The 23,961-nt window shown below is 34.7% G+C and overlaps 3 protein-coding genes across 11 annotated transcripts; 1 reads left to right on the top strand and 2 right to left on the bottom strand.

The window, feature by feature from the left end:
• Positions 1-4,628: 4,628 nt before the first annotated feature.
• Positions 4,629-9,664, top strand: LOC112280176 (putative glucan endo-1,3-beta-glucosidase A6). Of its 4 annotated transcripts, XM_024515342.3 has the most exons (3): positions 4,637-6,584; positions 6,816-8,126; positions 8,276-9,664. In XM_024515342.3, exons 1-3 carry the CDS (start codon positions 6,509-6,511, stop codon positions 8,302-8,304), a joined length of 1,416 nt encoding a protein of 471 aa, XP_024371110.1. In that variant the 5' UTR covers positions 4,637-6,508; the 3' UTR covers positions 8,305-9,664. The 4 variants fall into 4 exon arrangements, with proteins under 4 accessions (XP_024371108.1, XP_024371107.1, XP_073388914.1 ...); XM_024515340.3 differs by having other exon boundaries at positions 4,629-6,584; positions 6,828-9,664; XM_024515339.3 differs by having other exon boundaries at positions 4,632-6,584; positions 6,816-9,664.
• A 492-nt stretch (positions 9,665-10,156) lies between these two features.
• LOC112280177 (uncharacterized) lies at positions 10,157-12,848 on the bottom strand. The gene is made up of 3 exons (XM_024515343.3): positions 11,452-12,848; positions 11,046-11,211; positions 10,157-10,850 (listed from the first exon to the last, which is right to left on the bottom strand). The coding sequence occupies exons 1-3, from the start codon at positions 12,229-12,231 to the stop codon at positions 10,408-10,410; spliced, it is 1,389 nt and encodes a 462-aa protein (XP_024371111.1). The 5' UTR covers positions 12,232-12,848; the 3' UTR covers positions 10,157-10,407.
• A 2,578-nt stretch (positions 12,849-15,426) lies between these two features.
• Positions 15,427-20,104, bottom strand: LOC112280709 (uncharacterized). 6 transcript variants are annotated; one of them, XR_016502129.1, is made up of 7 exons: positions 19,264-20,093; positions 17,963-18,064; positions 17,645-17,789; positions 17,363-17,412; positions 17,049-17,241; positions 16,094-16,357; positions 15,450-15,800 (listed from the first exon to the last, which is right to left on the bottom strand). XR_016502129.1 is itself a non-coding variant. In XM_073532391.2 (6 exons), the coding sequence occupies exons 1-6, from the start codon at positions 19,357-19,359 to the stop codon at positions 16,347-16,349; spliced, it is 597 nt and encodes a 198-aa protein (XP_073388492.1). In that variant the 5' UTR covers positions 19,360-20,093; the 3' UTR covers positions 15,440-16,346. The 6 variants fall into 6 exon arrangements, 5 of the variants coding, with proteins under 5 accessions (XP_073388493.1, XP_073388492.1, XP_090104977.1 ...); XM_073532391.2 differs by having other exon boundaries at positions 15,440-16,357; XM_090248851.1 differs by lacking the exons at positions 15,450-15,800; positions 16,094-16,357 and adding an exon at positions 16,413-16,712 and having other exon boundaries at positions 17,963-18,039; positions 19,264-20,104.
• Positions 20,105-23,961: the final 3,857 nt, after the last annotated feature.

Below are 23,961 nucleotides of genomic sequence, written 5' to 3'. Positions count from 1 at the left end.
ATTTTTTCCTATTTTTATTGGTTTTGATCTTGTTAAGCCCATACAAAAATATTCAATCTTAGACAAATGATTAAGGTGGTCTCTGTGTTTAGAAGTTCACTTGGAAAAATCATGGTGTAAAAGCCTCACAAAGGTCTCTTAGTTGGTGAAGATTTTTTTTTTTTTTTTTTTTTTTTTTTTTTTTGATTTTTGATTTTTGATTTTTTAGAGGAAATACAAAATGAGAAGTTATGAAAATGACCAAATCATTTTTTTTCTAAAATTATAAGTATGTATATTTATATCAACTCATATTCATATATACATATATCAACTTGTATTTTGATTCCAACAAGATAAACAAACATCAAAAATAAAGATCTCTCATGTTAATGGTTATCTATAATAAAACTTGTCACTTCTCAAGTTATTGTGAAAACCAATAGATGGGCCTATTGCAAATTTAGAGAACATCATTAATAATGCTGTGTAAGAAAAAAGTGCTTAGACTTATAGAAATGATTTTTTTCTATTCATATTTTGAATAAATATATATATATATATATATATATATATATATATTTTCCAAAAAACTCATAACTCACACTTAACTCCGTGCACGTTAAAAATGTTAATCCGAAAAATCATTTTGCACAGTATGATATTATACATATTTAAGTAAGAGACATCAAATCACAACAATACACTCAAAAAGTATGCCATATTTAATGTAGGATCATTAAACATGGCATATGTTTTGAGTGTATGTATTCTTCATGTCAAAAGACAGCAAGGCTTGGATACACAAACCCATGATTGACAACAAACTTCAATTTGATGAATATATAATCATTCTTTGTTACTTTATCTCTTTATATTTGCAAAAAAGGCAACTTGTTTTTTGCATACTTAGACCTAATGCACTGAAATAGCCTTTTACCAATTTTCACAAAACCAAACAAATGATTTCCAGTAGACTACAAATTGGTTGGTTGCTGGGATGGTTTCACACTGTCTCATGCGTCTGGTTTTTCTACTCTGCCCTTTTGAAAAGTTTATTTATTTGTTTATGTAAAGTTTTATCTATTTATTTACATATTGTTCTTTCTGCCCACTCATGACTGGTGGATGAAACCTATCAAGATGAAGCTTTTGGTTCAATAAAGTAGATTGTTCACTAGCAATACTTGATGAACTTGAAGTATTGCTTAAGATCAAAAGCCAAATGCATCTGCTTTACTTGCATTTAGAAGTGGGTAAGTAAAACAAGGTAAAACAATAGAAGAAGGGAAAAGGAAAAATGAGAAAAAGGTGAGAAGTGTCTTAAATTAATATTAAATTATTGTGTTATTTGACAACCCAAAAACTTGTACAGTTTTGCAACACATGATTGAATCTTCCTTTGAGATTTTGTGACTAAATATCATCATTTATCATTTTTTTAATTCTGCTTATCAAAACTTTTGAGTTCCAATTTTACTAAAATGAAGTTCTAAATCAATGGCTGTTAGTCATTTTAGACATTGCCTTCAGCTAGTCGAACAAATTTATACATCAGATAATATTTTTTTTATTTTTATAATATTTTTTTATATGATTTTGTATTATCATCATTGTTATATACATATTACCTATTTCTTTTAACATTTCACTAGTTTGTTTGTATTGTATTTGGTCTTTAAAACCTACTTGGTTTTTAGTTTGTTGATACATGCATATAAATTGTTCATAGTTATAATTTTTTCTTATAAATATATATACAAATAAATAAATAAACACATACATACATACATACACACACATACACACACACACACACACATATATATATATATATAATAACTTAAACTACTTGTTTTAAATATAATTCAGACAATGGTTATAGAAAATTGCAAGATGGACACTTTTTACTGTGTAGACATTTAATTAAAAAAAAAAAAAAAAAAGAAGTAATATATGCTTATAGATTTATTATAGAAGTTTCAAGCCACAATAACATAATTGTTAACAAGACCTATAAAATACATGTATACATACATACATACATACATACATACATGGTTAAATTCTTATATATGTAGACCAAGACAATGTAATTAGCTTTTGTTTTAAGAGAATTTCTAGGGTATGTATGTATGTATTTTATGTCTTCTTAGCTATTCTATTTTTGTTGCTTGAAATTTCCATAATAAATTTGTAAGTTTTACATTTGTAAGTTTAAATACTTCTAAGTTCAAGCAAAAAGTTACAAGTAAGTTGTAAGTTTAAACATCGTAGCTATTTTATTTTTGTTGCTTAAACTTACAAATTACTTGTAAAGAAAGATGTTTATGCAATAAAAGAGATGTATTTACACAATAATAGGAGGATGTCTACCTACCAATTGTTTAGGTATATGTATTTGTATAAAGCTTATATGCCACATAAGCTAACATTGATGATAATTTTGAAATATTTAATTTAGTTCAGATTTTCTTTTTTCTTTTTCCATACAAATATATCAAAAAAAAAATTTTAAATGTAATAATTATTTTAAAGTTTTGATCATCTAAATTAGTAAATTTTACATGAAATTCTCTATCAACTTAATGGAAAATTCATAGTATATTGGTATAATTTAAATTACTCAAACCTTTTATAAAATTTTATTTTTGATTTTAGGAATAAAATATTAAAAAAATAAAGGTATATAAGATCTTTTATAGTCTTTTAGAAGTTTCCATAAAACATTCTTTAGACATCAAAGATATGTTTTTCTTAGAAACTCCTTTGAAGCCTTTCATAGGATCTACTTGACACAAGATAAATGAAGAAGCAACAAGAAGTATGTTAATACTATTTTGTTTCTAATCTTGTATCTAGTCTAATGTCTAATCTAATCTTATACTTTTTAATCTCTTGGTTTATTGTCTTGCATCTTTCATATATATATATATATATATATATATATTGGTTATTTGTTATTATTATTTATCATTATTAAAATTAGTATTTTATATTTAATTGAAAGTATTTTTAGATATTTTTTATTATGTATTTATTTTTAATCTATAAATTTTGTAAATTTAAGATTGTTAAAGTTTTACAACTCTGCAACTTGATTTTTTTATTCAACAAGAGGCTTCCTATGAAAAATTTAAAATTATATAAAAAATATTTTTATGATGAATATTTTTGTTTATTTTTATTGTATAAGATTGTTGTTGTTAAATTTAAGTTTTTAGTTAATGCTTAAATAAAATTAAAAGTACAATGTTTTCAATAATATGATTTCTTGATTTTAAATTTTTTGTGATGCTATGTTTTATTAGGTTACAATTTAAAATAGTTAAAATAAATATATGTATAAAACATCACTATTTATTTTTAATTTAGAAAAATTACAGAAAATAATAAAACACACTTTTTGTTTTACTTTTAAATTCGGAATAGTTGTTACTAGTATCCCTACATCTTCAAATACATTCCTACAATCTCAGAAACGTATTTTTCATTGCTACAAATATCTTAGGTTATTCATTCGGAATGCTGTTTTTAGATTGCTCTTGTAATTTTTGTGCAAAAAAATGTGGTGGCAACACTTGATGCACATAAGTTTACATTCTAAAATCAAACCCTACCTACATTTTCAATATCATCAAAAAAAGATTACACAATGTCAGTGCATTCTTTTACTGTTAAAAAAAACATTAATTTTAAACAATTCAAGCAAAACTTTGACTACATACATGTCACACATTCATTGTGCCATCTTAATTTCAATACTTAAATTGCCATTGATGAATAACTTCTTAATATATAGTAGATTCTAACTATATCTTGATGTCATGAGATATGGATCGTATTCACAAATATATATATATATATATATATATATCTATATATATGTTTTAATGCCCACATGACAAAATCAATTGAATCGTCATCGTCACCTGCCTCGTTTTTCGACAATAACTTACCGAAATGTCGCTTCGGCAACACAGTTGTTGCCATCGTCGTCGTCGTCGTTCTCGTCATCGTCGTCGGCAGGGTATGAAGTCTGATTGTGTGAGTGTATTAACGTACAAATCCGCAGACTCGGTCACACAGAGTGTCGTAGTGTGAGTGCGAGTGTGAATTATTTGTTCCTCGGGGGGTTTCTAAGCTTCCCCCTTCGCCGCGAGCATTGTTGCCTGGTATAGCAGCGACCAGAACAACATTTGCTGGGGTTGACCCAAAAGCTACACTACTACTCTCTGCCTTGTGATATAAGAAAAAGAAAAAAGATGAGTTTCTGTTGCTCCGACCCTCACTGATTTGCCGATGTGGTTCCGCATCTGAGAAGCCATCAGGTCCAGCATGTGAGTGCAGCAAAGCTGGCTTGAAACGACGGTAAAGAAAACTTACACCCACACACACACACATTAACAGGTTGTGATCCACGGGTCGGTATTCGAAAGCGCCTAGAACACGCTAAGTTTGTCGATTCATGTGAACGGCCTGACGGTCCCCACGTGAAATCGGCTCCTCATAGTCACCATTGTCGTCATGCTCCCCACCATGAACTCGTCGTACTCGCACAGTTCGTTCTCACCAAAAATGTGATCTCTACGAAAGCCTTGGTACCCTCCGATTGCGAGGATCGGGGTTTCGATACCGAAGTCAGGTGGGTGTCTTCGCCGTGTTGTGTGTTGGAAGTTTCTGTGCAGTTGCAACCACTGTTCCAAAGCTGTTTGCAAGTGTGACAGTAGATGATCGTAAAGAAAATTTCTATTGAAGATCGTCCCGTTTAACATCCTTGCTGAACTCTATACATACAGAAATTTTCACTTCATCGCATGCGGTTACTTCTAATTTTGTCATCAGCTTAACTCACGGTTCAACCTCTTCCATGCTGTCGAGTACTGCAATCCTCTTTTTCTAATTTGAGTCTACGTTGTAACTTAGAGTCGACCTTACTAAAGTAGGGTTGCTCTTTATTATATCCAACAGGTCGTTGATCGTGTTGGATTGGTCTTTGAGTGATGTTTATGAGCCTTGTTGACGGAGCTAATGGTATATTACCTGATTGATTGATTGGTTGGTTGGTAGGTGGGTTGTTATGGATTCAGCTGATCTGGACCAAGTTACAGTTTGATTTTCGATCGATCAGTTTTGATTGGGTATGTTTGAAGTTGATTGAGTAGTTTTGGTTTGAACAATGCAGCTGCTGGAAGTTCTTATCACAGAAAATTGCATTATTTTATTTCTTCTTTTCACTGCATTCCTTAGGAAGGAAAAGAGCAAATCACACAAGCCCTGCTGATAGGACGAAGTTGTCAAGAAAAACTTGATGTTAAATCCACAGTTAGCTAATTCGGTAATGAACTTGAGCTATCTCTGAATGCGCACGTGTGTATGTATGACCGTGTGTACTAGATGGAGAGAAATAGAGAGAGATGGAGAGAGAGAGAGATCACTTGATAAGAATCCAAACTCATGCAGCTACCCAGAGAATTCATTTCGAATAGCTTTTCTGTACTTTTTTCCCCCAAAATATTACGGAGTGGAGTATCTCACAGCGCCCTTCCCTTTGTTACAAAAACTCCGTGATTTGAAAGTCCGACAAATTCATCGCAAAAAAACTTAACTATCGAGGCGTGATTTTAACCATTTCCATCAATTAGTTTACCTTTCTTAGGAGACGCGTTGCTACCCTGGAGCCGAGTTGAATATCCGGATCTTCGGCGAACTTGTGAGAGAGCGCTGGGACGCTATCGAACAATACAAAGATCCCAGTTGTCATCTGCTGAGTACACTCGTGGACACTCCCAATTCTATCAATTCTCACTAGCTGCAGAGAACACCGATCATCTTTCGAAGAAGGGACAGTCCTCCAGTCGATTGAAAATGTGCGGCGTGTTGGAATCTGGTGGCCTCAACTCGTCATGTAGCTCAAAACCCAGAATGTCGTGAAGAGCTTTCGAGAAATCGACCCAGCAATGAGGAATTGAATTTCATTTCACCTGGAGGTCTTGATTGTTCATGAAAGGATAGATCAGTCATCTTCTGACCCAGTAAACTAGCGCCAGATTGTCCATTCAGATTAGTGTCGTGGGTTTGCTTGGATTGTCATCTATCGGAGACTCGTCGTCAACTGGTTTTAACTCATTTGTGTCCAGTGAGAGTTCTCTTTTCGTCCTTAAGCTCATTAGGTGTTCGATCGTTTGTCTCCGTTCGGGAAAGTGCAACCTGGGGTCGTACGTCAAGAAGGCCATTATGCTAAGCTCCAAGGAGATTCACGGAAAAACCTCTCTGTACTTCTTTTCAATCGTGCTCCTGATACCGAAGCAAGCCTACTCTCCTGCTCTGGGCCAAAATTGTCTGAAAACTGCAAATTACTAGGAAACGCATGCTTCTTCAAAAGCTTTAGATAATCCTTTATCACAGCCTTCGACGAAAGAAGTACAAATTGAGTACCAGAACTGTCAGGCGATACCGTATTACATGGTGGAAGAGGAGGCATCTCGCATCCGGAACCGACTACTTGGGACACTGAATCAATTCGAGAATGTCGCCGCCATTGTTGCTCTCACTGTGCCTCACGCTGCTTACTTGCCAATGCCATGGACAAGCGCCCCTTAACGGTATGATGCATATAAACTCCCAAATTCTGAATTGATTAGCTTCCTGTGCTTTTCCGCATTGTATAAATTTGGCACTCTCAACTAATTGACTTGCACCAAGTAAGCTGAGAGACCAGTTTGCATATTGTGAGCTGAATCACTTGACAACCAGTCAAGGTATTGTTTATTTTACAGAAAACGTCAAGGTATGAAGATTCCGATGACCTGACGAATTTTGCAATTGCCGTGTAGCTGTATCTGCAGACGGATACGCTCAACAGTCTCGCACTTTGGGCATCAACTACGGAACACTTGGCGACAACCTTCCCAGCCCAGCCGATGCAGTCGCAGCAATCAAGGCAATGAAAATTGGAAGAGTGAAATTATTCAGTCCAAATGCAGACATCCTCACAGCGCTGGCGAACACCGGTATGGAGGTTGTGGTGGCAGTGCCGAATGAGGAGATTGTCGCGGTCGGTGCAAGCCCCGCCGCAGCAACTGCTTGGGTTCGGCTGCACATCTCACCTTATCATCCTGAAGCAAACATCGTAGTCATCCTTGTTGGAAACGAAATTTTCACTGGCACAACCTTTCAATCGACATGGACGTCTCTCCTCCCAGCGACCCAAAACCTTCATGCTGCGATTGAGAGCTTCGGCTGGTCAGGGCAAATTAGGATTTCCACCGCCGTAGCACTGGATGTACTGGCCTCCTCGTTTCCGCCTTCCGCAGGAACATTCCGCTCGGACATTGCCACGTCTTTCGTTCGACCCCTGCTCTCATTCCTTACCAAAACAAACTCCTACTTGTTCGTGAACGTATATCCCTTTCTGACGTACTCCAGCAGCTCCGACATCAACCTCAGCTACGCCATGTTCGCCAGCACCACGGACAACGTTGTAGACGGCGGGCTCACGTACACCAATCTCATGGACGCGCAGCTCGACGCAGTGTACGCTGCTGCAACCAAGCTCGGATTCACAAGCTTGCGCATCGCAATTGGTGAGACGGGATGGCCTTCTGCTGGCGACTCAACTGAAGTTGCCGCCACAATCGACAACGCCGCAAATTACAATCGGCGTTTGGTGCGCAAAATTCTGTCCACAACACAAATCGGCACTCCGGCCAGGCCCGGAGTGTTCATCCCAACCTACATTTTCGCTCTTTTCAATGAAAATTTGAAGCCTGGAGTCAGTTCCGAGCGCAACTGGGGCCTTCTCCACCCTAATCTCTCTCCTGTATACGCAATAGACCTTACGGGCCAGATCTATGACAGTCAATACAGCCCTAACAGCAACAGCTCTCCACTTCAGACAGGGTCAGGCACATGGTGCATCAGCAATGAGAATTCGGATCCTGTCACTCTGGAGAATGGTTTAAACTTCGCATGCGGCGCAGATGTGGAATTTTGCAAGGCCATTCAACCGAGTGCGAGTTGCTATCTTCCCAGTACTATTGTCAGCCATGCTGCTTGGGCATTTAATAACTACTGGCAGAAATATAAGGGTGCTGGCGGAAGTTGCTCCTTTAGTGGAGCTGGCGTCTTGACCTCCACTGATCCAAGTAAGAGCCTATCAAGCACCTCAGAGTTCTTTTTGTCGTTTTCAAAGATGAATTTGGTTTGCAGATGTGGACGTCTTTAGAAGTAAACCCACAATCATATATCGTGGGTGCGCTCGGGAGTTCAATTCTCCTGACATTATGCTGCTCAGGTTATGGAGCTTGTGTGTTCCCGCACTAGTGAAGATCAGCTCTCAGAAATTGCATGGAGAAGTAAGAGCTGCAGGATGAACACCACCAACCCTTAGAATCATCAAATTTGAAGAAATCACAGATTGGGCACACACATTCTTTTACTACCTGAATGTGACGTCGCGGGTCCTTCGAAAACTTTCTCTCATGAATGGCTGTCGACTTTTTTTGTTACATATTGAACATTCATCGAAGTGGTTGATTAGGTGATAAGTATGCACATATTTGACTAAATACGACGGCAAACTAATTTGTAGGCCACGGTTCGTCTGTACTCAACCTCACACTGTTAGTCTTTGGTCTTTTTAACCGAGCAGTTCAGTTCTTCATATTCAGTACGAATTCTAGCAGATTGAGAACTGTTAGTGTAACGTGAGGAGCCTCAGGTTTTTGTACGTGGTCGCAGCGCTAGATTCTCCAAACATAATATTGTTCTGTGCATGTACATGTAAAGTTGCATTGATACACTCCTCAACAGTGAGCGAATACGCTATTCAAATAATTAACTGAGTAGGACATTTGTCCGGGGATGCCGAGACCTGCACATGCGATGCTTGTGTGATAGCTACGGAGGAGGTGAAGCGCATCCTTCCACCTGTGAGTAACTGCAATGCATATCATGACATCATTCGGAGACGGGTACTGCCCTTCCGTTTTTCACGAAACTGGACCACTCTCGGCGTTTCTAAGAACAACCGGACCAGGTAACGCCGGAAGCTCTGGGCCCAAAGTTGTCATGTTTCGCTGGTGACTTTCACGTCCAGTACAGAGTAACCCTAATCTCGATCAGTGGGCAAGTCGGTTTTGCACTCTTTGCGTGTTCGCCATCACTGGATCGACATGGGTAAAGAGCCCTATTCCAGAGGAGAGCCAGCCGAAGTGCATTCCATCCGATCCACATGTTCCAATTCGAGCAGAGACTCGGTCTGCCCCGGCACTGCGTCATGGCTTTTGCGACGGCCTGGTGAACTCTCATCACGGATGTGACCAAAAATCATTGTTTAGAACTGAATTGTGGATGCGTTGGAGTAAAATAAACTCCTCTGCTTCAATGTTTATACTTATCTACGGCCACTACACATCCCTTTGAGATTTATGGCATGGACAGTGGAAAACATATTTTGCAACCATACTAGATTATTACTGTCCTAACAACTTTGAAAATTCACAGACTGGGGGGTGGAGTGTACGCGGTCCTAGATTGTGTCCGTGGAAGTTACATTTGAACTTCCAAACTATAAAATGCGTGTTCTACAAGTTCCACGTCATCTGTATGAGACGCATCAACCTCACGAGGTTTTGAATGTCTATGGATTTGAAGATAATTTAACGATCGACAAGCTTACTAATTCCTATGCTTAATACCCAAAATGTAATCAGAAAGAAGCTATCAGTCTCATCCTTGGGTATGTAAGTAACGAGTTACATAGTAGACGAGTAGATCGTCACCACAGAGAACCACAAAGAAGACCCACCAGAAGCTCGTACACAGAAAAGATTCAGAACTTGACACTCTCAGCCCATAAAACTGTTATGAATCTTTTATCAGATTGAAACTTGCTCTATTATCCGCAATTGTGAAATACGTCTAGATCACATAAGCGAAAGATGTGTGGGTACTTGAATTCAAGTTTCACGCTTGAGCTATGGGACTGCTTACTAGCTGAAGTTTCTGAAATGATCTCTGCTGAAGTTTTCGCATTCCTATAAGGTACGGTATTAACTAGGAGTAGGATAAAAACAATGACATAAGTTGGATATGAGTACAACCTTGATAACTCGTTATTAACTAGCAGTGGGATAAAAACAATAACAATAATGAAAGGATATGAGTAGAACCGTAGTTTGAATGTAGCTCGAGAGCTGACTTGTAATAAGCACATCATTGGCGCTGGAGGGTTTGAATAAATCATTCAAATACATGAGCAGTCGTTACTTTACAAATTACTCGATTTGGCGAAATCCTTCAGGATACTTCAAAATACCGCTATTTCTGATAGACCTGTAGGAGTGTTGTAATGAATTGGGAGATAATCACTCCAGAAAGAATGCCTTGCAACTAAAACGCTGCTGAGGAATTCACTTTAAAGAGCTACTTTTCTGTGAGGTAGAAAATGATTGAATCCACAAGACTCTGCATCAAAGTCCTCGAATACAACGGGGAGGAGAATACAAAGGAGAACTGAAGAGCGGACTCTCGCATGAAGGGGAAGAGGGCCAAACAAGGCCCCACGCCGTGAGTGGACGAGCACGACAGGTAGTCTTTGACTCCCACTGCTGCAGCTTCTTCACCAAGGTCCTCAACCACGGGAGTAAACATTGTTGACAGAACCGACGTGCGGAGGCTTCCGCTGGGAGTCAGATTGGGAAACCGCATAGCCTGAACCATGAGTGCATTCAAATCTCCCATGTCTGTGAAATGCTTCCGGTTTTTTATTGCAGTGTCGAAGTCTTCTGAGCATCGGGTTGCAAGATCCCAGAAGGATTCAGGCTCCGTGGTGTGGATAGTTCTCATCAGAGCTGCATGGTAGAAACCTGGCACCCGGAGAAATTTCGATTGTAACAAATTATGTAATGACGATTTAGAAAGACCGGTTTTGAGGATAAGGAAATGAAATTTTAGGGTATGTCCTTCCTCTATCTTGAACTTCACCCAGAAAGTTTCCATTCAGCAGTAACTTGAAACTAACTAAATCCCACCAACTTGAAACTGAATCTGGAAGTGCATACCAACGGTAGAATCTGGGAGAACAGGATGCAGTCGATTACGACATTGTAACAGCACGGTTGTTCCGTAGTGCTCGCCTCTGGGTCCCACCCGCTTGTAAGCTGTAACAGTCTTGAGCGCTGCAGCGTTAATCGCGCCATGAATTGACACACTGCGCTTCTCGCATTCCTGCACACAAATTACAAATTGAGACACCATGGCATTGCATAATATTATCACGTTACTCGAATGCGAGCATCTGAAATAAACATGGCTTTATGCATTTTTCCAAACTAATCCATTTCTTGAATATGCCTGCAACAGTTTTCCTCTTCTGAAAGTTGTGGACATGACATGTGATACGTGATCAGCATGGAAGTGCATCTCTACGGAGAGTGGTGATATGGAAGAAATTTGAAAGAAAAACACCTTGAGTAGCAAATCAGTGGCTTCAGCAGTCAAACCCGCGCGAAGGAGCTTGGATTGTCGAAGGCCTTCAGGGTTATCAAAGGGCAGATAGGCATGTCGACGCGACACCAAACCATAGCCAACGACGTCCACACCGTGGGCCCAGAATGGCTTCTTCGCCTGCCCCGAAGGAATAGCATCTTCGATACAGGGCAGAAGCACCTCCTGCGGTTCTGAGAGCTTGAGTTTTTCAAGATTATCCTCCACGCCTTCTGCACTCTCTTTCTCGGTTCCCGATCTCTTGTACAGAGAGCTGACAACCTGCTTGATAATGATGGGAGTACTCGCCATGTCGGCGGCTGCGGCGTGAAGGCGAAGAACGAGAAGAGATTGAGATTCAGGAAGGAGGTAAAGCTTAGGTTCAAAAACCGGAACAGGACACTTCTGATATGGAATGTTTAGCTCGTCTTCTGTGATCCCATGCCACAGCTGCTGAGCCCTGTTGTCCTCATCGCCTTCTTCCTCACCCTGAGCACTCCAGACAATCTCTGAGAGGCTTACACTCACTGTCTCTGGCGTCTGGAAGAAAAATTCGTTGTGCGCTTGCTCAATCGTAGACCTAAGACGGGGATGCAATGCAAGCACGTCGCGAAGAGCTGCTTCGAGATCGGTCACAGGTATACGGCGTTCGAAGAGAATAGAGCTAATCGTAATCCCTGTCCCTTCATCAACAGCAGCTACCCAATTCGCCTCCGTCTTACCGAGCTTTCTCGCGGCTGTTTGCACTACCATGCCCGCCATCGCCAGCGTCTCCCAATGTTCCTTTCAAAATTCGAAAACTCTCCAAAACTCTCTTCTCAATCACAAGCCCTTCCCTGGAAATATACACACGAAATTGGCAGCAGTAGGAAAATCCCAGCTCCCACCCCAACGCTCAAAACTCAACACGCTTCACAAGATTCCCAGGAATCATTCACCAAACACCCACGAGACAATTCGATGACGCTACAATTCTCTCCACCCCAACACACCAAACGGGCATCAGCGAAGCTATAATCCAGTAACAGAAACAGACAATGCGGCAAAACAACAAATATCAAAGGAAAAAGTAAAAAATTCCTGCTCTTCTCGAACTCGCACAACCAATCACCTGCTCATCACCACCACCACTCCAACTCTAACCCTCCTCTGCTCTACTTTGGTCTGCTCTACACATTGTAGCCCAACCACGAGGAAAATACACGAACCCGTGACGCACAAATCCTCACCAAAGGTTCCCTGACAAGGTCCTGCCGTATGACCACGTCTCCAACCCAGACGTCAAATCAAAATTATGGGTATTATTCCACAAAGGTGCAATTCGCTACCCGGCGTGGATTTAGGAAGTTGGACGCCTCGTGTGATTGCATTTTGGCAGCGATCTCCATAGAGCTCGCACCTCCAGCTCGCGCTGGCGGGAGGGAGCACGGCTCTTCGTGTCCGCTGATGATACCCGCCCTTTCACGGCCCTAGCGCCAAAACCGCTTCCACCTCAGCACATTCGCTGCCTTGTCCCGCGAAAACAAGTGAGATCGTTTGGTCGGCTGAGGTGGCTGCCAAGCGGACTCCACGTGGTCTCCATCTTTGAGTTATCAGTGTAGTTGTGGGTTGGTGAGCAACTTCTCTCATGGGCTTTGAACGATGTGATACTCAACTATTGATGGCCAAGTAAATGAAGAGTGTGGGCATTTCATTCATTATTCTCCGGATGGGACTCATGAGAGTGCTTTGGAATAATATAAATAAATTAGAGATATATGTATATATATATATATATATATATATAAAGTGGTTTATGATTATGGATAGAATTTATTGCTTTTTATGATGTACCCTTGTGATTATCCATTATTCTTTACCTCATTATGAAAGAGGGCAACATTCATATACATATATATAGACATGTTTTAAGTATTATATATTCTTATTGGACTCCTCATGCTTGAAAGTGGTAAGTTTGATATTTATTCTTTTAAAAAAAGTTAAACATGAAGCTTTTAAAAAACAAAAATTATCTTTTTCTTGTTTGATTTATTATAAATATAGATGGCATTTTTAATAATGCACTCATTGATTTTAATGTCGTTTTTAAAAGTTATTACTTGTACATTATTATTTCTTTTTTATGCTTTCCTTGAATTAAAAATGATCTTGCTATGATAATTCTTTTAAAAATTAAATTCTATTTCAATAAACTATTATTCAGATATTTATTATTATTATTATTATTATTATTATTTTCTTCTACTATATAATTCTCTAATCTATTTGGTAACTTGGTTATTGATTAAGTGAAGAAAAAGAGGGAGGGTTGTAGGAAACCATATATTAACATGCTTATAAAAACAAATCTATTTGCAAAAAATATGTAAATCTGTATACAACTTACACCACAATAAATCATACGAAATTCTTGAAAAAAAATGCATGTGTCATTTGCTAGAAAATTTTCATATTTACTAATATTAGAAAGAAAATGATAAAACAGAAAAAAAAAAAAAAAAAAAAAAAAAAAAAACTCAAAATCAAAATCAAAATCATCTGAACATAATTTTATATACAATTACTGATTAGTCTAATGTCAATTATAAAATTAGCTTTTTAACATAGATAAATAAGAGTGTTGGAAAATCATATATGTAAATCATATATGATTTACATAAAGGATTACGTATTCAAATCATAGATTATTATTTATTTTATTTTATTTTATTTACCTAATAATTTTAAAAAACAAATTGTCTTGAATTCAAAAAAAAAAAAAAAAAAAAAAAAAAGAAACTGAACTAAACTAAACAAAATGGGATGATAACACAACTGCTCACAAATGATAGAGAAGATTTTATTTTAAAAAATGTAATAAATAAAAAGTATAATGTTACGTTTATAGAGATGTATTTTTAAAAAAAAAAGTATAATGATACATTTTTATCATAAAATGCATTTAAACATTCATGCCAAATTAGAAAATATTTAAAAATAATTTATCCTTCACAACCTTCTATATGTCTGGTAAGAATCATCAATTAGTTTTAAGACATTGACCATGATTAAATATATATGTATAATTGTTACTTATGATTAAATATATATGTATAAATGTTATTTATAATTCAATTGATGATATTAAATTATTTTTATCAAAAAATATATATTTAATTTTGATTTTTCATTAGTATTATATCTATAAAGAAACTACATATTTTATCATATCATGTCAATGATTTTTGGTGCACAAACTGCACTGTAATGTAATAACCATTTAATTTACTTCAAATCCATTATTTTTTTATATAATAAATACTTTATTTTAAAAAAACTTAGAATTTAGCCAGTATGAATTTTAAAGTGGCGACTTTTATTCCGTTTTATATATTTATTTTACATATTTATTTTTCATAACTGATATGTTTTTAATACAGTTTTGCTTTAGAAAATAGTGTAAAATTAAGTCAACTCAATCAATGTTTTATTTTATGCATCAATTTTATTTCTATATCAAAAATCAAATCCAATGGATAATTTTAATTTAAAATTCAAATAAAATGTAAATTCATAGAATAATTTATATGTCAATGTAATCGTTTTGAAATAAGTAATGTATATCAGGTTATTTATTTATTCATATAATTATTTGAATTCTCAAATAATTTTAATTTTTAATTACGTGTAATTTAAAATTTTAATTCTAATTTTGATTTTTTAATAGTAAGAATTTGGTTCTTAAAAGATGACTAGACTTTCAAGTTTTTGATTAATGCTATAAAAAGTAATTATCATGGTTTATTGATAAATTTTATTTAATTTTTTAGTCGAATATTTCTATTGTAGAAACTGAATTATCTTTTAATTTAGATTAAAAAAAACTTTACAGTCCATTGTAAAAAAAAATTAAATTTGTGAATAGTTTTTAGATTTTGTTCAAATTTTATATTTTATATTTTATATATGAAAAATAAAATATATAATATAATGTGAATTTTAATTTAAATTATTAGTATTTGGTAAAATTGATGGATCAATGTCAATAAATATTTTTGCATGTGTTTTTATATAAGCCTTAATAAATAACAATAAAAAACTACTAGATTGTAATCTTAACCTTGTATTACTATTTTATGATAATGTTTCCACAATTACATATAAAGAAAATGGATTTACTGTTCTAAAATTTATTATAACTAACTTTTTAAGATCTAGGAAATTATTTTGACAAGAAACTTACATTCTAAATTTCTTTGTTATGTTGTTACAGCCAAAAACATATTTATGTTTTTAACTTTTTACAATTTATAATCTTTAGATTAAAGATATTCACATCTTTTAAGAATCTGTCATGGACAAACATGCAGTAGATGATATTAGTATTGCAATCCACAATCAGGTCCTATTGCAGGAGCTTGCTTTTGTAGTAGCACATCATGTTGTTAAGATCTTGTATACTCTGAAAAAATGGATAACGTAGAGAAATGATATACACTCTAAAGCAGAGCTAAGAGAGGTTATTAGTATGTATTCTGAGTATGTTTAGTTTTATTTTAATCCCTAAGAATATATTATCTTACTTTCCGAAATACTGATATCAAATTCTAACAAATGATAGAAAGCGCCGAGCAAATCTTGCCTTGATTAGGGGCATTGGAATTAGCACATTGAAAAGTGAGGACCAATGTTTAGTCTTCCTTAGTATGTTTGTACCTACAGTGCATGGGAATCCAGTGCTGGTCTAATCTGCTTAGAGAAGTCACAAATTCATGCCAGCCATGGCAACCATTTAATCTACAGCATAAGTTTGCACGTGCCTTTGATTACAGGTGGGTGTAAATAGAGTCTCCATTGATAACGTTGACATGAGCTCCTCTGCAGTTCCTCCAGAGTCAAACAGCACCTGCTTCAAACATAATAAGGATGATTGTGTGGATATTCCTTATATGAAACCGTCTCAAGCAAGGAGAAGCGTTATTATTGAGCAACTTTCATGAGGTGACTCAGAATTCATAGATAATAGAGCCACTCTCCAATATACGAGGCTTCAGCCATTTTAAGAGGTGTCATATTAGGCTGCATACCATCGCTAGCTTTTGCCAGGATGAGGATTATCAAAAAAAGTTGCTCACTCACCACATTTTCCGTTAAGTGAATTGAATGACCTTGGGTGGCTTGCACACAAGACAAGGTATTTAGGGGTATTCCCTCCCAAGTCGCTCTTTTAGATACATCATATATCACATGGTCTTGAGGAACTATGTCAAAAATAAGCAGGAATTGTCTCTGTTTATCCGTCTACCAAATACTAATGTGATTATTGCCACTCGAAATTACGAAATGATTCCAAATACAGAAATACATGACCCACAAACCTCTGAAACTGACCTAACAAGAAATCGGAACCCTCCATGCATCTCAAGAACCCAGACCTAGACCTCAAATCAGAAGTATGCTGATGTTTTAAAACTTTATTGAGAGCAAGATCGTTCTTCAGAATACAAAAACATGTTTAGTAAATGCTCAAACCAATTATACTTCTTTGACATTCTTGTCGAAAAATGAGGAAAGAGGTAGTGGCCCACCATCCTCACCTTCGCTATTGCTTCTACTATCTAAAGTACTCTCAGATCGTCTTCTTCGTGACTTGTGCCTCTCCTTCCTGTCCTTCCTATCTTTTCTGCTTTTCCGTCGATCTCTGTCTTTCCGCCGATCGTCCTCACTGCTAGAACTATCTGTTTCAGACTCAGAGTCGCTTCTACCACGACGTCTCTTTGAAGAAGACCTCTGACAATACAGAAGGTAACACGTTGATGAAAACAAGTATTGACTCTAAATTTTAAAGCTTGTGAGTGTTGTCGGAATAAAAATCGATGCTCGTCTTCTTCATAAAAGCTAGCAAACATACCTTTCTTTTCTTGGCAACTTTAAGCTTGTCTCTGTCTTTATCCTTCTTGCCTGGAACATGCAGAGTAATTTACGAATTCAAAATTTGTATTTGGAGCTTCAAGCAATGCACGTAGAATCTACCAGCTGATGTCTTGTAAATGGGGACCACACTTCGTTGTATTGCCTGGTAATACGCAGCAGCGATACAAACAGATTTTACACAAACCAAGCTCAATCATAACCATAAGTAAAATCTCTAAAACCACCGAAACTTTTGAAGGGGTGAATTCCATTAACTTACTCTTTTTTAAACCTTTATCTCGCAAGGTAGCATGATTTGATCCTCTTGCCAGCTTCTTCGCTCGCTCAGCATCCAATTGTGCTCGATATTCTCTCATTAATTTAGCCTCGTCATCTTCAAGTTCTTCTTGTCTCCTAGCTTCCTCCTACAACATCGAAATCCCAGTTTTCAGCACCTCCTTCCACTGCCAGCTTGCTTTTAAAGGCGGTGAAATGAATCTACAATAACTAGGATTCGCTGCCCAACAGATAATAAACATCATATTTCTCCAATCTACATCAACTCTCTGGATAGGAACTAAATGATAACGAGAAGTACCTTCTGTTTCTGCTTCCACTCTTCCCAGGTAACCGTGTGTGAAGTTTGAAGAGATGCCAAACGTGCAGCATGCCACTCTGGTGAATGGAAAGATCCGTCCATCTGCGTCTCCCTTTGTCAGTAGCTCTCCAGAAAATACCATAGCTGATACCTTTCTCATTTCTTTTAAACCTCGGACTCTCAAAAATAGAACCAAATCTTGTGACAGGTCAACTCTGTAACTGCCGCTATGGTAAAATTTCATAGACCACGGAAATACATTTCAAAAGCTGGAGAGAACAAAAGCCTATAAGCATTGAAAAGTTAAGAGTACCGAAGACAAATGACTACCTGCTCTAAAAAGAATAACAATCAAGGATTAAAAAAAAAAAACACACACACACACACACACAGCAATATGATTCAGCCAAGTTGGCGATCCAAAGACAAAATATGTCTGCTCATACTAACTCCCTCTATTTTTCATGACGACGTGCACCTGCCAAGACTATTTGCAGCAGAGCGTTGGCATGCTAGTCGCTCAATAGGTAACAGATAAATTCTCCGATTGAAAAAGGAGGTGCCCGTACCATCAGCATTGAAAATGGCCACGACGCTCGATTGGAGTATTAATCCAAGTTATCATGTTCACTTTGGAGGTATGAATTGACACATAAACAGCAGACTTTGAGAGCACTAATTGCACAGAATTGAACACAACTAAACGTGATCCTATGAGTACACTGTCCAAGCCACCCTAAACAACATTTCGCCGGGCCCAGTAATATGTCATTAGACGGTAGTTGAGCCTTTTCGGAGTGACAAAATTCTCACATATCCAAAACAACGACTTCTTTCATTTGAGAGAAGAATCTCTTAAAATTGTAGGACACCAATCCGGTGTTCTGGTAACCAATGATGTAGACTACGTACATTTGCTTGCATGTAGAATTTTGATTCCTTTCTCAAGACTCTAAAATCCAAGAAGTTGGCAACCCATGATAACCGTTTTCTACTAAGTGGCAATTTTCCATGAGGTTTCTGAAAACTCCCTTTTACGAAAGTCCATCATACGGAAGTCGAAATTCTGCTCCATCACTAGCTGAAGGATACAAAAGGCTACCGAATGAGCAGTCTGATACCTCTACATTGAACATAAATACGTGTTTCTCGCCCATGGAGTACGCTCCTAACAGTAGATTCCACATGCATAGTTTCCAACCCGACTGCCTATCATGGAACGGTGCCACAGTTCATAACCCGACCCAGAAATCACCCACTGCTAGAACAATAATCAGAGTCGAGGGTGGAAGAATACACACCATGCCATCATCAATCTCCTCGCCCGGACCGCCGGCAGCAGTACTTGTCCCCATTTTGGCCCGCTGCATTGCCTTGTACGCCTGATTCTTCCCCATGGCTGCTAAATGCCTCTCCCTCCCTTACCCTAATTAACACCCACTCTTCTCGTCGCCGAATCTGCTTCTTTCTTCCTCTCCCCTCGACATAGACTCTCAACTAACTCTCTTACACAATCTCTACACCCAATCCATTCCCACAACCTAAAACCCTAAATTACGATCCCCGCTGCAAAAATTCTATCCTCCCAACAGTCCATCGTGCGCAACGAACTCCCGACAAAAAAACCCCTCTGGAAAAAACAACTACAAACACAAGAAGAAGAAAAAAAAACGAAAATAAATCACCCGCTGTCCAACTCCATCCCCAGTCCTCAGACAGAATTATCGCAGTATTCGAAAGGAAACGTGGAAATTCAAAACGACCGAATCAATAGTCCGATTCTCACGTAAAGAACGGCATTAGAATACAACCAAGTAAAACTGGGAAAGAGGAAGGGAAGTGAGGAAAAAAACAGAGGAAAACAGAAGAAGTAGAAGAAGGGCAGTGGAGACGCAACAATTGGATTGACAGGAAGACTAAAAAAGAAGAATGAGTGGGAGAAGGAGGAGAAAGAGGAGGAAGAGGAGGAAGAGTCAGGACGGCAGGGGGGAGGAGGCTGGCTATGGCGGGAGGGAGGTATGAGGAGGAGGAGCAGGATGAGACGAAGAAGACGACGAAGCCGTGGAGTTGCACACGAGAAGAAGAATAAGCAGCAGCAGCAGAACCAGAATCAGAAGAAGAGACGGAGCTGCATGAAGGAGGAGGAGGACGAGCTCCATGGCCAATATAGATGAATGAGCTAATGGATGAAATTATGGATGAACTTGAAGATGAATTAATGGATGGATGAGTGGATGGATGGGTGTATCACTACCCCACCTTGATGACCATGATGATGATGACATTCGCACTCCCCGTTCTCACGTTCCCTTACCTTGCACCCCCCCCCCCCCGTTTAAATTTTAATTTAATTCTAACAAATGCATAGTTAGAGACGTATATAAAAACAAGTGTGGGTTTGCTATTGCAATTCTATTGGAATCATTTTAAAATCGTTTGATGCAATCAAGAGCTTTGGTAGTGGTTAATTACGTGGTGTCAACAACTCCAATAAGCATAGTATAGACCTTGAATTAGATAAATACTGATTAAGAATGTGAAACATGAATGGAAATTCATTTTTAATCCTTAAGCAAGCTAGCTAGTTATAATGAAATTATAAAATTTTAGAGTATATACATACATACATACATACATACATACATACATACATGTTAAATAAAGAAAGAAATAATTTGATGGTTATTATGAACACGTATATTATGTGTAGAAGTAATAATAAACAATTACAATCTACTATCATTCAAGATCTGTGCTTCAAAGTAATGCATTGAAGCAAATTATTCTTCTGTAAGAATATATATTACAATAATTAATCAACTTTTAAAAAATTCAAAATAGGATCACACAAATACCTTTTATAAATAAAGAAATTAAAACTAAATAAATATAAAGCATGCAAAGTAATATAAATTACATTGATAGCATACAGAAACAGGTGAATGCTATCTATGCATATAAAATTCATGTTCATAAACCTTGATGTTTTAGTGTTTTGGTTTTATTTTTAAAATAAGTAAATTTTAATATTTTTGAATGTGATAATAATAAAAAGGAATTATAAAATTAAAAACTAATTTTTAAATGTCACCAGTAATTAGCAAAAATATTATATTTATAAAAAAAAAAAAAAAAAAAAACAACAACAACAACAACAACTATAAAGTTGAGATACTATTAATCTAACTTTTAAAGTAAACAAACACATATAAAATTTACTTTCAAAAAAATAAGACACTTTCACAAGAACTTCAAAATAATTGATTTAAAAAATAAAATAAAATAAAATAAATTTGAATACTAGTAAATAAATAATTAAAAAATATACTTAGTTTTTTATAATTATAATAATTATATCCTAATTATTAAAATATTGAATTGAATTTTAAAATTAATAATATAAAATTAATTAATGTTGAAAAATAATAATATTTTTTAATAGTTTATGAATTAAAAAGCAGTTCACATTTAGATTTATAATATTCTAGTAAATAACGTAAAGTAAAACTAGTAAAAAAAGTATTATGTAGATATTATTTTTCTCAAAAATTAGAGTAGAAGCTCCTTAAACATAGGTTATATCTATGAGTATTGATAGAGTTTTTATATGGATGTAGCAACTTCTTTAAAATTATTTTTAGACCCTAAGTGTCAATACACAAGTATTTTACAACTTACACATTTATTCCACAAATCTTGTGGACTTTATGAGGTTATAAAATATAAATTTTATTATCTAATATATTTAGAAGCAATAGTAAGATTAATCTGAATCTTATCAGTGTTTTTTATTTTAAATTTCATTTTAATTTTTATTCCTATCTTACTTCAAAATTCTATAATTTATTTTTAGATTTTTAAAAATATTAGTAATAAAATATTTATCTTAATTTCTTATTTTTAATTAATGATTTTATGAAAATATTGCCTTAACATTTAGTTCTCAAGTCTAGCAATTCTATAGATTTCAAAAATTACAAACTAAAGATTCGTAATTTCTAATTTTTGAAGAATATAGTTTAAAAAAATTTAGAATTTCTTTTATTAAGATATTTTATGAAGTGAAAATAAAAATAATAAAATATAGAAGTTAATAAAATGAAGATAAGTAATCAAAGAAGAATATGTTTTTGTTGAATTATATATATATTACTTTTGAATAACTTTAAAAAATATATAGTTTGGTTTAGGTAATCTACCATTACAAATTAGATATTTAAAAACCATAATTTGGTAGATTTGTCATTGAATGCATTGAAAGAGATGACCATGATTGTTTTTAAAGTTGGCAATAGTTTAAAAACATTACGTGGTCTATATTAAAGAAGCTTTCATGAAGAACCACATCATAAGATTGTACAAATTTTTGGATATTTTTTCTCTCTTTTTGACATTGAGTATTTTACATTATATGTAAAATTTTATGATGTTGGAATATTGTGTTGTATTTAAAGGATATATAATTAAATTGAGTCTTTTAAAATTAATAAATATCTTAGAAAATCAAAAATAATTTCTTTAAAATAAATTTATAAAAAGTTTTATAGTTGATTAGTTTATAGCTTTCAGATGTAATAACTTTAGTTTCAAAAGTTAATAAAATATTAATTTTATATTATGTGTCTTTCTTTTGTTGTAAGTTTTAAGTGTTCAGAAAAAAACATTAAATAAGATTTGTTGAATATAAGAATAATGCAAAATAAAAAATTAATATTATAACAAAGATATACTCCAAAAATCACAAAGGTAGTTTAGGATACATGTTGACAAAAATACGTCAAATTCTTGTAATTAGTATAAATTGTGAATAGAATAGAAATAGAAATAAAATTCATAATTTTATTTTGGAAATAAATTTATAATTTATCTCTAAGATATACTTAAGAAGTATTAATTGTAATCTTATTATTATTCATAGATATTAAGTTAAAAACAAAAATAATAAAAATAAATATATATATTATTTATACTCATTTTTTGTAATTCTAAATACCAATTAAAAAACTTAATTCAATTCTCACCTTTAAAATCTCTTTAAAATTATATTTTGATCTCATAAATAACTTAATTAACCAACTATATAAATTAACATATTTTTATTAATTATTTCATAAAATTTTAATTATCAGAAAGTTTGTATTACCTAAAAATATAATTTTATTATATGAAGATTAATATTATGATGAACAATTTAAGATTAAAATTATAAAACTATCAAATTTGATGCTTTTAAAAGTAAAAATTAGAAATATTATTGCATGGCATTGTTTTAAATTAAAACAAGATAATTTTTTCTTTTAAATTTTAATTTTTAGTATTTATGAGACATATACTTTAGACACATTATTATTTGGATTTTAGAGTTTTTATCTCAATCTTTTGATTTTTCTCCAGCTTATGATTAAATCAAAAAATACTGAAATATTATGATGTTTTGTCTAAATATTCTATAAAATATTGATACTTAATTTTTCATCTCTATTATAACTACCATAATAAAACTAAACATATACAAATCTATTTATGTATACATTATTTTTTATTTATTTATTAATTTTTTGTTTATAAATTTGTAAGTATAAAATCACAATTAAAAATTTAAAAGAATCCTCATATTAAATAAAATTTTAACTATTCCAAAATTTTATCAAATAAAATAAATTTAAAAAATATAATAGTTTCAAAAGTTTGTTGATTTTCTATTGAGACATTTAGAATTTTTTAATCACAATTTTATTATTAGAAATAAAATTAATATATTAAAAAGTTTAAAATTACATATATTTAATAAAATATGACTTTTGTGTAAATAAATATTTTCATATACAATAGATTGAGTACTATACATCATTATCAAATAAACAATCAAATAATGATAAAAAAAATATAAAAAATACTTTAAGAAAAAAAAAAGAAATCACAACATAAGTTAAGGATCTCTTATTCTATCATAAAAGAATCAAAGAGTGTTAATGCATATGGAAAGTATCAAGATTTAT

This window comes from Physcomitrium patens, chromosome 3, assembly GCF_059467195.1.
Source record: "Physcomitrium patens ecotype Gransden chromosome 3, ASM5946719v1, whole genome shotgun sequence".
In the NCBI taxonomy this organism is placed as follows: domain Eukaryota; kingdom Viridiplantae; phylum Streptophyta; class Bryopsida; order Funariales; family Funariaceae; genus Physcomitrium; species Physcomitrium patens.
This window is presented reverse-complemented; position numbering and strand designations above follow the sequence as displayed.